Source organism: Pteronotus mesoamericanus, unplaced genomic scaffold (assembly GCF_021234165.1).
Source record: "Pteronotus mesoamericanus isolate MK-2021 breed Mesoamerican mustached bat unplaced genomic scaffold, CSHL_Meso_final scaffold_85, whole genome shotgun sequence".
Lineage (NCBI taxonomy): Eukaryota > Metazoa > Chordata > Mammalia > Chiroptera > Mormoopidae > Pteronotus > Pteronotus mesoamericanus.
Genome location: NW_026555329.1, coordinates 25353353 through 25366123, shown reverse-complemented (window position 1 = coordinate 25366123; position 12771 = coordinate 25353353). Strand labels below are relative to the sequence as shown.

General features: G+C 36.2%; 1 protein-coding gene across 1 annotated transcript in view; it reads right to left on the bottom strand.

Moving 5' to 3' along the window:
- ABCB1 (ATP binding cassette subfamily B member 1) overlaps positions 1-12771 on the bottom strand; it is an 86424-nt gene that overhangs the window by 44150 nt on the left and 29503 nt on the right. Inside the window, exons 5-7 of the mRNA XM_054564096.1 lie at positions 7847-7898; positions 5740-5931; positions 4995-5166 (exon numbers count right to left, since the gene is read on the bottom strand). Of these exons, the coding sequence (XP_054420071.1) occupies positions 4995-5166; positions 5740-5931; positions 7847-7898 (416 nt within the window). The remainder of the gene's footprint in view (positions 1-4994; positions 5167-5739; positions 5932-7846; positions 7899-12771) is intronic.

Sequence of the window (12771 nt, the reverse complement as noted above, 5' to 3'; positions counted from 1 at the left end):
TCTTTTACTTGTTTTAGTCATGATGTTCTAATTTTTGGTGTATATATATACATATATATGTGTATATATATGTATATATATACATATATATGTGTATATATATGTATATATATTCACTCTCTAAGCCACCAAGCTGATATGTAATAAATTCAATTAAAAATTGTATTTTCTAACCGAATGCTTCATGGATCCTCATCTAAATAAATAAAACTAGGAATTTGAGGATATCTTCAAGTACACGAAAGAAAGTATGTACTATAGTTATAAACAAGTGCGGAAAAAAAGGTATTACGCCAAGGAAACAGCAATTGCTAACGGTACTCTGGTTCAGAAGTGTCAATGTGGGAGGCCAGAAGAATGCTGGGAACTAAAAGCACTGTGTGGTGACAGAACTTCAGGAAAGTTTCACATGCCAGGGGAAGCCAGCTCTTCTGAGCAAAACAATACATGCAGCCACCAGGGAGGACTTTGTTTTATGAAGGTACTTTGATCATTCTGTTTGGTTCCTGAGCCATTTATTTTGTGGAAGAAACAGTCCTGGGTCCTTTATATTCACAGGATCTCATTTATTCTCCTTAATTGCACAGTGAAGTAGGTGCTATTTCCCCCACTTCATATGTGAGGAAATGGAAGGATGAAGAGGTTACATAATTTTACAAATAAATGAAATACCCAGGGTTCAAGCCTAACTCCATAGGACTTCAGTGTCTGGATTAACAGCCACTGGAGTGATTCTCTGAAACCAGCCAAAGACATGTGAACTCAGGTCCCAGAGGGCCTATTACAAAAATAGAATCAACTGGAATGGGCAAAGAACTAACGTTACTATTTATATACCTGGAATGCTTAAGTAATCAACTTAAGATTACACACAAACTAAGAACAAACTAAACTGACAAACAGAATAGAAACAGAGGCATAAACACATGGAACAGACTGACAGCTGTCAGAAGGGAAGGAGGGGAGAACTGGATGAAAGAATGTGGAGGGATCAGCCAGAGAACATACACGCATGACCCACAGGCACAGACAACAGTGTGGTGATGGCCAGAGGAAAGCGGGGCTGGGGGCTGGGTAGAGGTGGGGAAAGGGCGGGGAATGGGACATTTGTCTGTGATAGTGTCAACAATAAAAATAAAGAAAAAAATAAAACACAAGAAATAATATACTATATGAAGTGGGCAAAAGTAAGTTTACAGAAGAAGCCAAATAATACAATAATTAATAAAAAATAATACAAGAGTAAACTCTGTGTTTCATGTACTCACAACCGTGGGCCTACTTTTGCCCACCATGTATATTATTCTGTGACTTGCTTTTTTAGAAAATAATAATAAAATAAAAAGATTACATATAAGCAATTCATAATACAATACTAATTAACAGTATTATACTATTTCGTAAATAATTTCAAACTAATATATTCAGAAGCTATATTTTTTATCACTTAGAGAGTTTGACCTTCATCTTTGTTCCATTTTTTTCATTTCTCAATGTAGGTTTTTGATTTGAAATAATTTGTACATATTTTCTTAACTTTCCTTTTTTTTTTTTTTTTTTTGGTCATCATAATACTATTTATAACACTGAAAACACAAAAACCAAAATATTCACACAACTGTCTAAATAAAAAGTCTAAATAAATTATATCTTTAGACATAGTATATATGTGGACTTTTTATTGCCATAAAACTTTCCTTTTTTTTTGATATAACTATAGATTCACGTGCCGTAAGAAACAAGTCAATGAGATCCCATATGCCTTTCATCTAGTGTTTCTCAATAGTAACATCTGCCACATTCAGAACAATGTCCCAACTAGGAATCTGACACTGATATAATCCATTAGTGATAATAATCCATCATTATTCAGATTTACCAGTTTTACATGTATACATGTATGTATTTAGATCTATGCAATGTTATCACCTGTGTAGTCAGGTAAGTACTGTCATGACACAGAACAATTTCATCACAAGGACCCCTTACGCTAGTTTTTACAGCCATAACTGCCTCTCACCCTACCCTGTACTTCTCCTCAATCTGTTCCCTGTTTATAATTCCATCATTCCAAGAGTGTTATATAAATGGAATCATATGGTATGCAATCTTTTTGGATTGGTTTTTTTAACATTGTATAATTCTCTGGAGATTCATCCAGGTCATTACGTGTATCAAGAGGAAGAGGGCCCAGGGGGATAAATAGTGATGGGCAGAGACTTGACTTGGGGTGGTGAACATGCAACACAGTGTATGGATAATGTGCTATGCAATTGTGTACCTGAAACCTGTATAATTTTGTGAACGAGGGTCACCCAATAAATTCACTAAAAAGGAAAAATAAATAAAATAAGCAACAGAATGCAGTGTAAAACATAGAACTTAGAGAAAATAAAAATATATACACATTATACAGGTAAAAACATAAAATAAATAAAAATAAAAACTAAACAAGAAAAAAAAGAATTCTTTCCATTTTCTGGGTGGGTGGTATTCCACAGTACCCATGTACCAGGCTGTTTAAGCATTCAGTTGTCAAAGGATAGCCTGCTATTGCTGGGCCAGCAGTTTCAGCCATTATTTCTTCCAATACTCCTTCAGTCCCACTCTCTCCTCTCCTTCTGGGACTCCAATGGTAACAAATATTATCGTCTCCTGGATCTTTTGTTATTGTCCTATAGGTCCCTGAGTCTTTTCATTTTCTCTCCATTTCAGAATAGATGAATTCTATTGTTCTGTCTCCAGATATGCTGATCCTATCCTATTATCTCCTTCACTGAGAGTCGTCTGATGACTTTTATTTCTGTTGTATCTTTCAGTTCTCTAATTTCATTTTGTTCTCCCTTTTATAACTATGTCATTGCTAATATTTTCTATTTTTTCTTCTCTTCCCAGAGATTTGTAATTGGTTAGTGAAGCATTTTTATGATAGCTATTTTAAAATTTGTGTCTAATCATTCTAGCATCTGACTTATACTCATATTGGTGTCAGTTAATTGGGCTTTTTTTCCCCCCTCATTGAAGTTTTGGTTTTCATGATCCTTGATGTGACAAGTAAGTTTTTATTGTATCCTGGACATTTTGTGTATTATGTTAGGAGACTGTGCATCCTATTTAAACCTTTAGTTTAGCAAGCAGTAACCCTCTAAGGTTTAGCATGCAATTTTTGGCCTACTTTTTTTTACAAAAGAAGTTTCAATTACAGTTCACATTATTCAACATTATTTTGTATTTGTTTTGGCCGACTTTTGTGAGCTGTGGTTCTATTGGCAGTTTAGTGTTCAGAGGCTTTGTGGAACTATTTTGGTCAGAGTGATTTACCTGGAGCTGCTGGGGCTCCAATTGGCCTCTGCTTCGGCTGCCTAAAGGAGCAGAAGTGGTTTCTCAAGGTCAGGCCACCAAGCATCTCTTGCTGGGGGCAAAGTATGGTGGCTTTTCTGTCCTGTGACCTCTAGCTGCTCCAGAGTCAGTAGCAAGAGAGCCACCACCAGCACACGTCTAAAAGGCTTCCTGGACCAGGAAGCTTGCTGCGAGGGGGTACCTTTCTGTTCTGCCTTCTTGCCCTGGTGCCTCTGGGTTGGGTAGGAGACTCAGGCTCACAGGGACAAAGAAACCTCCCAGACTGGACCACATTTCTTTTAAAATGGCTGACAACCAGAAAATTTAAGAAGTTTGTTTGAAATCATATCCAAGTTTTTTGGCATAGTGAGGATTAATATTATGTCTCCAGCAATAAGCTTATGGCTCCATTTATTAAGTAAACAGTACCTGAAGCAATGTATAACTAATTAATGAAAGAGTAATTTACTGTTTTCCTAACTTAACTGGAATGGATATCAATACATTTTAAATAGTTTATCCACAAATACTGATATGAAGAGTTGGCCACATGACTTGCTTAATATTCTAATAAATAGAAAAATTGATTAACACAGAAAGCTTTTGCAAATGTTTCAGCTGAATGAAACAGATACGCAACTTAACCACCAAGAACACCATTTAAACCCCATGTTACCCTGAGCAATAAATTAACAGATGCCTCATGCCTCAAAACTTCAGATTCCTCCTCTGCAAAATGACCTAATAGCTATACTTAGAAAGATAACTCACTAATTTGTCTGACATAGTAGATGCTCAATAAGTGGTACTCACCATTTGCAATAATAAAACAATATCCACCCTACAGAGTAAAAATCTAAAACTCAATACTGATAGCCTGATTACTTTTATGTTAGCCTTGGCTTTGGTTGGCCCTCCTTTATTTGATATCCTTTTGCCACATGAATTTGTAGGACCTCCTTTAAGTTGTGTTGAACCAAACAAAATTACATACTAGGCCAATCTCTCCACCACAACCTGCTCGTACATCAAATAAGTTTAAAGTGAACACCACACCCAGCCTTAGGAGGGAAAGTAAGTCTTACTCCGTCTTTGTGATTGGAAGAGAGAACTGTAGGCTTAAGATTTACATGCATGTGGGACTAGGAAGTATTTTTTAAAATTATTTTTGTGCCAATGGATTTAAATATACATAAACACAGAACCATTTACAATGCTGACAAAATTGTAAAACTGACTTACAAATCAAACAAAATCTCCAAAACGAAAAACATTAAAACGAGTAAGGTTAATTGAATGGGACACATTTGTTGTTCACTGAACTTGAATCTGTTTGCTGTGTGAATATGGAATTGTCAACTGGAGAACACAGCTCTTTAAGAGTAGGGCATGCCTTTTACAAAAAGGCAGAGGATGAGATACAAGAGCTACTCCTTTTTTTTCTCATTTCATCCCCAGGTAACCCCATGGCCCAGGACAGCTCAGGGTCCTGGCAGGGGTTAAAACTGTGGCATCTGCTTCCTCCCACTGAATTTGAACAGAAGATTTAAAACCATGTATCAAGTACAGCGTCAGTGTGGTCTTTCAGTAAAAGCAGCCTTGGGTGGGAGTAGGGTAGGAACAGTTGAGAGTTTGGATTCACGGGCTTCACCTACCTTTGCCCAGATGGCAGCTGACAGGCCAAGAACAGGACTGATGGCCAAAATCACAAGGGTTAGCTTCCAACCACGTATAAATCCTAGTATAAAGCCGGTGAAAAACGTTGCTATTGACTGAAAGAACATTCCAATTTTGTCACCAATTCCTTCATTAATTTTGGAGACATCACTAGAAGAACAGATAGTGTTAGAGATAAACATCAGAACTATGAACACAGAATTTTCTCCTGAATCTAGTTGTTTTCTTTTTGTTTGTTTCTTCGTCTGAGTATGGGGTGTATTAGTTTACATCTAGGCTCTTGCTCAGATATTTCTCCATAAAGTCTCACGTTTTGCTCTACTGCACACCCTCATTTTTTTCTGTCACTTAGTGCTGGTCATGCAGGTCCCCCATGTCCTGCCTCATGTACTGGGAACAAAAAGATGCATAAGATATGGTCACTGCTCAGAAGTCATTTACTCTCCTTATTACTTCCAAGTGATGTATTAAGATCAAACAGATCGAATACCATCTCTTGATCTTAGTAAGAATAAGAACTGCCCTGGCCAGGTTTGGTCCCTGGTCAGGGTCAGGGCATGTATGGGGTGCAACCAATCAATGTTTCTCTCTCTCTCTCTCTCTCTCTCTCCTCCCTCCCTCCCTCTCATTTTAAAATCAGTTTTAGAAAAAGGCATATCTTTGTGCAAGGATTAAGAAAAAATAAGAACCACATGTGAGTTTCACATAAAACTAGGCACTTACTCTATGAGCCGAGTGTTAAGCTCCCCGACATCATGCACATCAAACCAGCCTATCTCCTGTTGCATTACAGCATGAAAAAATTGTTTCCTGATCTTATTTATTTGTCTCCCAGCTGCCATGCACCAGAATGAAACCTGAATGTAGGCAGCAACAAGCACACCAGCACCGATTGCACAGTAATAATAGGAATACCTGAAAAACAACAAAAATACTGCATATATTCTGTTTCCCAGCTAATGCATCTTTCCCAAACAGACCACTCATTTTTACTTTTTCAGCTATCTGCCTATCTTGCCATCCTTAACAAAAAAGAAGGGGCTGTAATCAGCAGAATTGATGGTAGATATCCAACTATGTCTGTGCCAGTGTAGTGTGGCATGGTTAACAGTGTGGTCTCTGCTTTGGCTCTATCTTTGTGTAATCTTAGGCAAACTGCTTAATCTTTCTAAGCCTCCGTTTTCTAAGTGGTAAAATGGAGCTAAGAGTAGCAATGCAGTAATGCACATCATAGACTTGGGCCAGTGCCCAGCACACAGTAAGCACTCAGAGAATGCCAGCTATTGCGAAAGACATGCGTGACACCTTGGAGCATCACAGCATCAGGTAAGCTCTACCCCTGTCGTCCTATTTGCTTGATGAGCACTTTGAGGTATTTACTGCACATTGGCCAATGGAAAGAAGTGACAGGACTTGCCAGAAAGTGGAACCAAGAGATGGAAATGGTCGCCTGGCCTTTTTGCTATTAATCTAACAGAACTGGGAGGCCAAGAGACAACAGAAAATAAAAAGTATTTTATATTATCTGCCCGACTGGCCATCATGAGTTATCCTAAAATGCTTAAGGAATCAAATAGTAGTCAGTCCTTCCAGCTTGAATTCTAACAATAAAAAACATGAGCCTCTTCTAAAATTAGACCCTTGATCACCTAGAAATGTTGAATTTGTTTCCTTGCCCTGAGTTTTCCTGTTTAAGAATGCAAACAACTCTTAGGTTTTACTAAGCAATTAATTTTTAAGTCAAAGACAAACATCTTAAAATGTAATATATCAATATTCCTATTTTTATTCATTTGCTTGCCCTCTTCAAATAAAAATGTTTGTATGAACCACACAAAAGCTTCAAAAAAGGTTATGTAATAACCAGATAGTTTCTAATCTTACTGTTCTCAACTTAGTGTTTAACTCAGCAGGAATCCTGATAAAGATATCATCCCAGAGCTGCACCTTGTAATTTACAATGTTTATCAGGGAAGATGTAATTCAAATATTAAATTTTAGTTAATAGATAACTCAATATTTAATTATTATCCAAGTGTTAACAATCTAGCAAGACAGAGCTACAAAGAAATCCTATTTAACAAGTAGAACTCATGCTTTGAGAATCAGTTTATGTATTTTCAACCATCAGTTTATGTTTTCTCAAAATATAATTATGTTTAAGCATTTTTTCATATGAATATCAGAAGTACTTGCTTCTCATCTTTCAAAAAATGATCAAGTATTCAAATCTACTAGATCACTTAAAGGAAAATGTGGAATCATTATCTGCTGATTCACCAGCTCATACCCTTGGGCATCTTTTATAACCTGTTCTGGGGTACAAACTTCAAGATATGTAAGCCATTAACTAAAGCTTTCCTGAGGTGAGTTAAGGTTAGAGTGACTATTTTTATCCTGGGATGTTTTGTTTCATTGTTTAAAATTACATGCTGTGTTAAAAAAAATCCTGTTGATTGATCTCATTATCGTATCATTACTGAAAACATTCAGGAAGCAAACTAATAATAACAAAGCCATTGAAAATAACGTGATTCTTCATTAATTCCACATTTTAAAAGGCCACTCTGAAACTTAATTTTCCCGTATGTAATATTCTGTATTTACCAACGCATATATAAATCTAATCTGGGCTTAATTCTAATTTAAGTACATCTTATGCAGCAAATTACCCTCTTAAAAAAATTCTACATTATACCCTCCTAGAAAACTAACAATAGCATTGTTCCCCTCAAAATTTTAATTCTTTATTATATGCAAATTTTAAACATTGCCACAATCAATCTAGAGACAGAAAAATTTAACAACAGTTAGGAAAATGTCAAATTACGTTTTCATATTTTCCTCCAGCTTGGCGAAGTGATGTGTATTGTTGAACAGACCTAGGTGTCCAAAAAAAAAAAAAATTATGTCTCTTTGTTCTCCATTAAGAATAAGAACATAAAAATGAATCAAATTTTTGTTACTTAACAATTTACACAAAAATAGCTCACACTGCTTCCATTTTAATTGTGTGTAAACATTATAGCATCCGTTCAACTGCTGGCAACCAATACCAGCCACACACACACTAACTTCAATAAAGTTGATCTGCAAGAAGAAGCCCACATTTACTAAGAAGCAGAAATATTGGTATCCTTGAATTAAAATACTTTATGAAATATCACTCAAAGATGACAGAGGAATATCTTTTCTAGGGTCTCTGTCCTGATAAATAAATATTAGTGCATACATGATACTAAAGCACTGTATTTAAAATCTAACACTGCATTTCTTCAGTTTTTATTTTTATTTAAAACATATACAATACAAAGAATAATGTAATAAACACTAATCTAACATTAGTAAATGTTAACATTGTTAAACAAGGCACACAAAAACTTTAATACCTCTCCCCCACCAACACGCACAATAATCTCTGTTCAATATTTTTTCATTTTTTCTTTTATGTGTACATGTATACAAACATACAAATATATATATATACATGTTTATTTTTAAAAATAAAATTACAGCCCATATTCAGTAGCCAATTTTCCATGTCAATATGTGTCTTTGTATGTGTATCTCTGTTTGTTCAAAATTACATCTATTTCCATTGTTTCCAATATTTTACTGTTATAAGCAATGCTGCATTAAACATATTTATATACATATATATGAATATATTGGTAAATATTTTTATAGATTAAATTATCCTAGTCAAGGCTGGTAGAACATTGGGGAGGCACAGTTTAATCTTGTAGTCATTTAGAACATTACACTACCATATAATGTGAGGGAATCTAGTTCTGATGAGTCTGATTTTGACAGATGTGGGAAAGGAGAGAAAAACTTCTGGCAAAGGGAACAACAAGAACCAAAGTCCACAGCAATTCTGAAGAATGAGTGAGCCAGTTCAGCTTGGGTGCGGGTTATGTTGTGAGAATGAGAAGAGGTGACTATGTAGCTAGAAAGATAATTTGGGCCCCACAATTTTGGTGTATGAAAACTAGTAGCCATTTAGTGATTTGAGTCCAGGATGACTTAGCTGCCAGTAAGGTATAAGATTAACTAAAACAGGGAGAGACTGAGACTTGAGCTACTGTGATTATGCAAGGAAAGAGGATCTAGATGAGGATAGAAAATGCAGACTAGAAAGGAAGAAGTTACAGGTCCTAACAACTGACAGAACAGAAGGTGAGAGAGTAAATATAAAAATAAAAAATATCAAGATCTCAAGCGTGAGCATGTGGAGAATGGTGGTGTAACAGCAGGAAATAAGAAGTCAGCCAAAATAGCAGGCCAGGTCATATTTTAGCTTAGTTTTGAAGATGTTTATTCTTTGGTGCCTGGGACATTCAAATGAAGACATCCAATAAGTATTCTGACTATGGCTCTCCAGTTTTGGAAAGAGTTCAAGTCTGAAGATTTAGGAGTCCTGTGCTATTGGCCACAGCTAAATTTAGGAAAGAAAAAAGCCATCTCTCCTCACCTGTGAGGACAGGAAGGCAAGTACGGAGAAAATGGCAACCAAGCACGGAATCTTGGGGAAGACCACATTTAGTGGTAATACAAAAAGTAAGGAAGTAATAAAGAGATGCATGGACATAGCAAATGTAGGAAAGCGCCTTGACGGCTTCACATTATGTCAAAGAAGCAATAAATGTGTCCAGATAGATTTTTTTCCTTTATCACAGTTATGAGATTGCTTCTGCTCCTTATTTTCAAAGATAAAACAGGATGTGAAATAGCTGGATAAGTCCTACTAGCCTCATCAGTCCTGAAAGAGCTCTCATCAGGGATTTTCTATTTTATTTAGCCCATCAGGAAATGTTTCTAAATGGTATTGTTACTAGTGTGTATCACTACCAAATCAAGACAAACCAGCACTTGTTATTTGTTGATTTGATGATGATAGCTATTCCGACAGGCGTAAGGTGGTATCTCATTGTGGTTTTAATTTGCATTCCCCTAAGGATTAGTGATGATGACTATCTTTTCATGTCTGTTAGCCATGTGTATATCCTCTTCGGAGAAATGTTTGTTCAGGTCTCTATTTTTTTTAAATCAGATTGTTTGTTCTTTTGGTGTTAAGTTATATAAATTCCTTATATATTTTGGACACTAACCCCTTATCAAATGTTTCATTGGCAAATATCTTCCCCCATTCAGCAGATGTTTTCTCATTTTGTGGATGGTTTCCGTTGCTGTGAAAAAACTTTTTAGTTTGATGTAGTCCCATTTGTTTACTTTTTTTCTTTTGTTTCCCTTGCCCAAGGAGGCATATCCAAAAAGATACTGCTAAGAGTGATATCTAAGAGTTTATTGCCCATGTTTTCTTCTAGGAGTTCTACGGTTTCAGGTCTTCCATTTAAGTCTTCAGTTCATTTTGAGTTTGTTTTTGTATAGGATGTAAGAAAGTGGTTCAACTTTTTTTACATGGGTCTCTCCAGTTTTCTCAACACCAGTTATTGAAGAGGCTATCTTTACCCCATTGTGTATCCTTTCCTAAACTGTCATAGATTAATTTACCATTTAAGCAAGGATTTATTTCTAGGCTTTCTCTTATATTCCATTAATCTATATATCTGTTTTTATGCCAGTACCATATTGTTTAATTGTAGCTTTAGAGTATAGTTTGATATTAGGGATCATGATACCTCCCACCTTGTTCTATCTCAAAATTTCTTTGGTTATTCAGGGTCTTTTGTGATTCTATATAAATTTTAGGACTCATTGTTCTAATTCTGAGGAGAATGTCATTGGTATTTTAATAGGAATTACATTGCATCTGTGTATATCTTTAGGTAGCAAGGACATTTCAACAATATTAATCCTTTCAATCCATGAGCAAGTTACATCCTTCCATTTATTTGCATCTTCTTCAATTTCTTTCTTCAATGTCTTCTAGTTTTCAGAATACAGGTCTTTTACCTCTCTGTAAGTTCCACTCCTTTAGACTAAGATATTTTCCACGTACTGAGAAGAGATGAAGCAGGAACTGGCGGCAGCTTCCTTCCTCCAACCCTTCATTCATTCTTCTCTCTCTACTTGGAGTGCCTTTACCATGATTTTTCTTCTGGAAAAGACTCCTCATTCCATGAATGGATTAAAATATGACCTCCTCTCAGATGGCTTACCTCTAGCTGAGGGACTAACCTTATCATAGAATTCCATTGTAATTGACACATGATTCAATTTACCAAGTCAATACTAGGATAGAAGTATGATGGTTTGTATCTCGTTCCTTCTCCCACTCCCATTGGTATGAGTTCCTACAGAACTGACTGTCTTATTTTCTTTGTATCCTCAGCGCACAGCCTGCTCTCTGTGCTGTGACCGAGGCTGTCCCAAAGATTTACAAGTGCTTTCACACAGCCACCATACATGTGCACCATATATCAAAATATTCCAACCATTCTCCTATTTTGCATATAAGTGTCTTACATATTTTAAAACTAAAAAAAGATACAGTAGACCACTATCTTACTACCTGGAAAAAAAAGTTTTTTCTAAACCCAAGCAGGACTTCAAAGAAACCTATGACTAAACAGTGCCCACCACTATGACTATACCACTTATGGGTCACTTTACATTACATTTTTATCGGACCCAAATACTTCATTATGTTTAGTGGTTTTAACTATTGAACACTTAAGAACAGTATAAATAGAATGTATGTCACATGGATACATTTGTAATTTCCTAATCAGTAAAACAAGATTTATTTTAAAGGTGGGTTTCCAACCATCTTTTACAGAGACTTTGTGCTAGGAACTGTTCTGAACAGTAGGGATACAACAGAATTTTTTCTAATCTCATTGGATTTCTGTGCAAGAAGGAAATGCTTTTGACTTTCAGGCTGCAAACCTCATATGAAACAGTAACACTGCTGTAATATCTAAAATACTTTTTCCCAGGAAATTCTTTTTTGATCCCTTATGCCTTTCTGCCCTTTTGAGAAGCTGTAATAAACAGGTAAACCAATAGATTAATACGATAATAGTAAAAAGATAAGAGTAATAACTCCTAGTAAGTAAATCAAGCATCTTGCTACAGTGACTTTGCAGTAGGTTGAGAACAAATGGCCTTTCTGAGGGATAAAGGAATGATTAGAGAGACTGGGCAGGTTCTACATGGCCCCAAGACAGGAAGGAGAAGGGAGTGTGGGTGGCTGAATTGAGTAGGTGTATTAAACAATGAGATTGACAGGATAGGAGGAGGCAGATCACATGGGCCCCATAGGCCAAGGTAAGGAATTTGTATTGATTCCATACTATGAAATGTGACTTCTATTTGTAAATGCTCAGTGGAACAGTATGTGGAGAACTGGATACAGGTGGGTAAGGGTAGAAGCAGAAAGTAGAGTTCGGAAATTAAGAGTTGTACAGGCAAGACATGAGGATGGCCCTAGGCACAGGCTAGAGCAGGGGTACAGATGGTAGGCTATGTCAGGGGTGACCTTGGCACTGCCAGGTGACAGGAGAGCACACTATAAGAGACTGCCCTGGCTCTGGGCAACCCCCTATCACTTTCAGCCAAGGAAGCTGCCCTTTCTGCCATTTTACCTGGCAAGCCTCCATGACTAATCTACTTTTTAGCTGAGAAGGCATTCCTTCAAGAGCAACCAAAAAACAAAACAAAACAAAACAAAAACCTGATTAAATGACACTAATTCTAGAAAAATTAGTTATATTTTAAGTTTTATCTCAAATTTAAAAAGTAAAATGCCACACTAAACAATCTACTTGGAAGTATGAATATATTGCTATT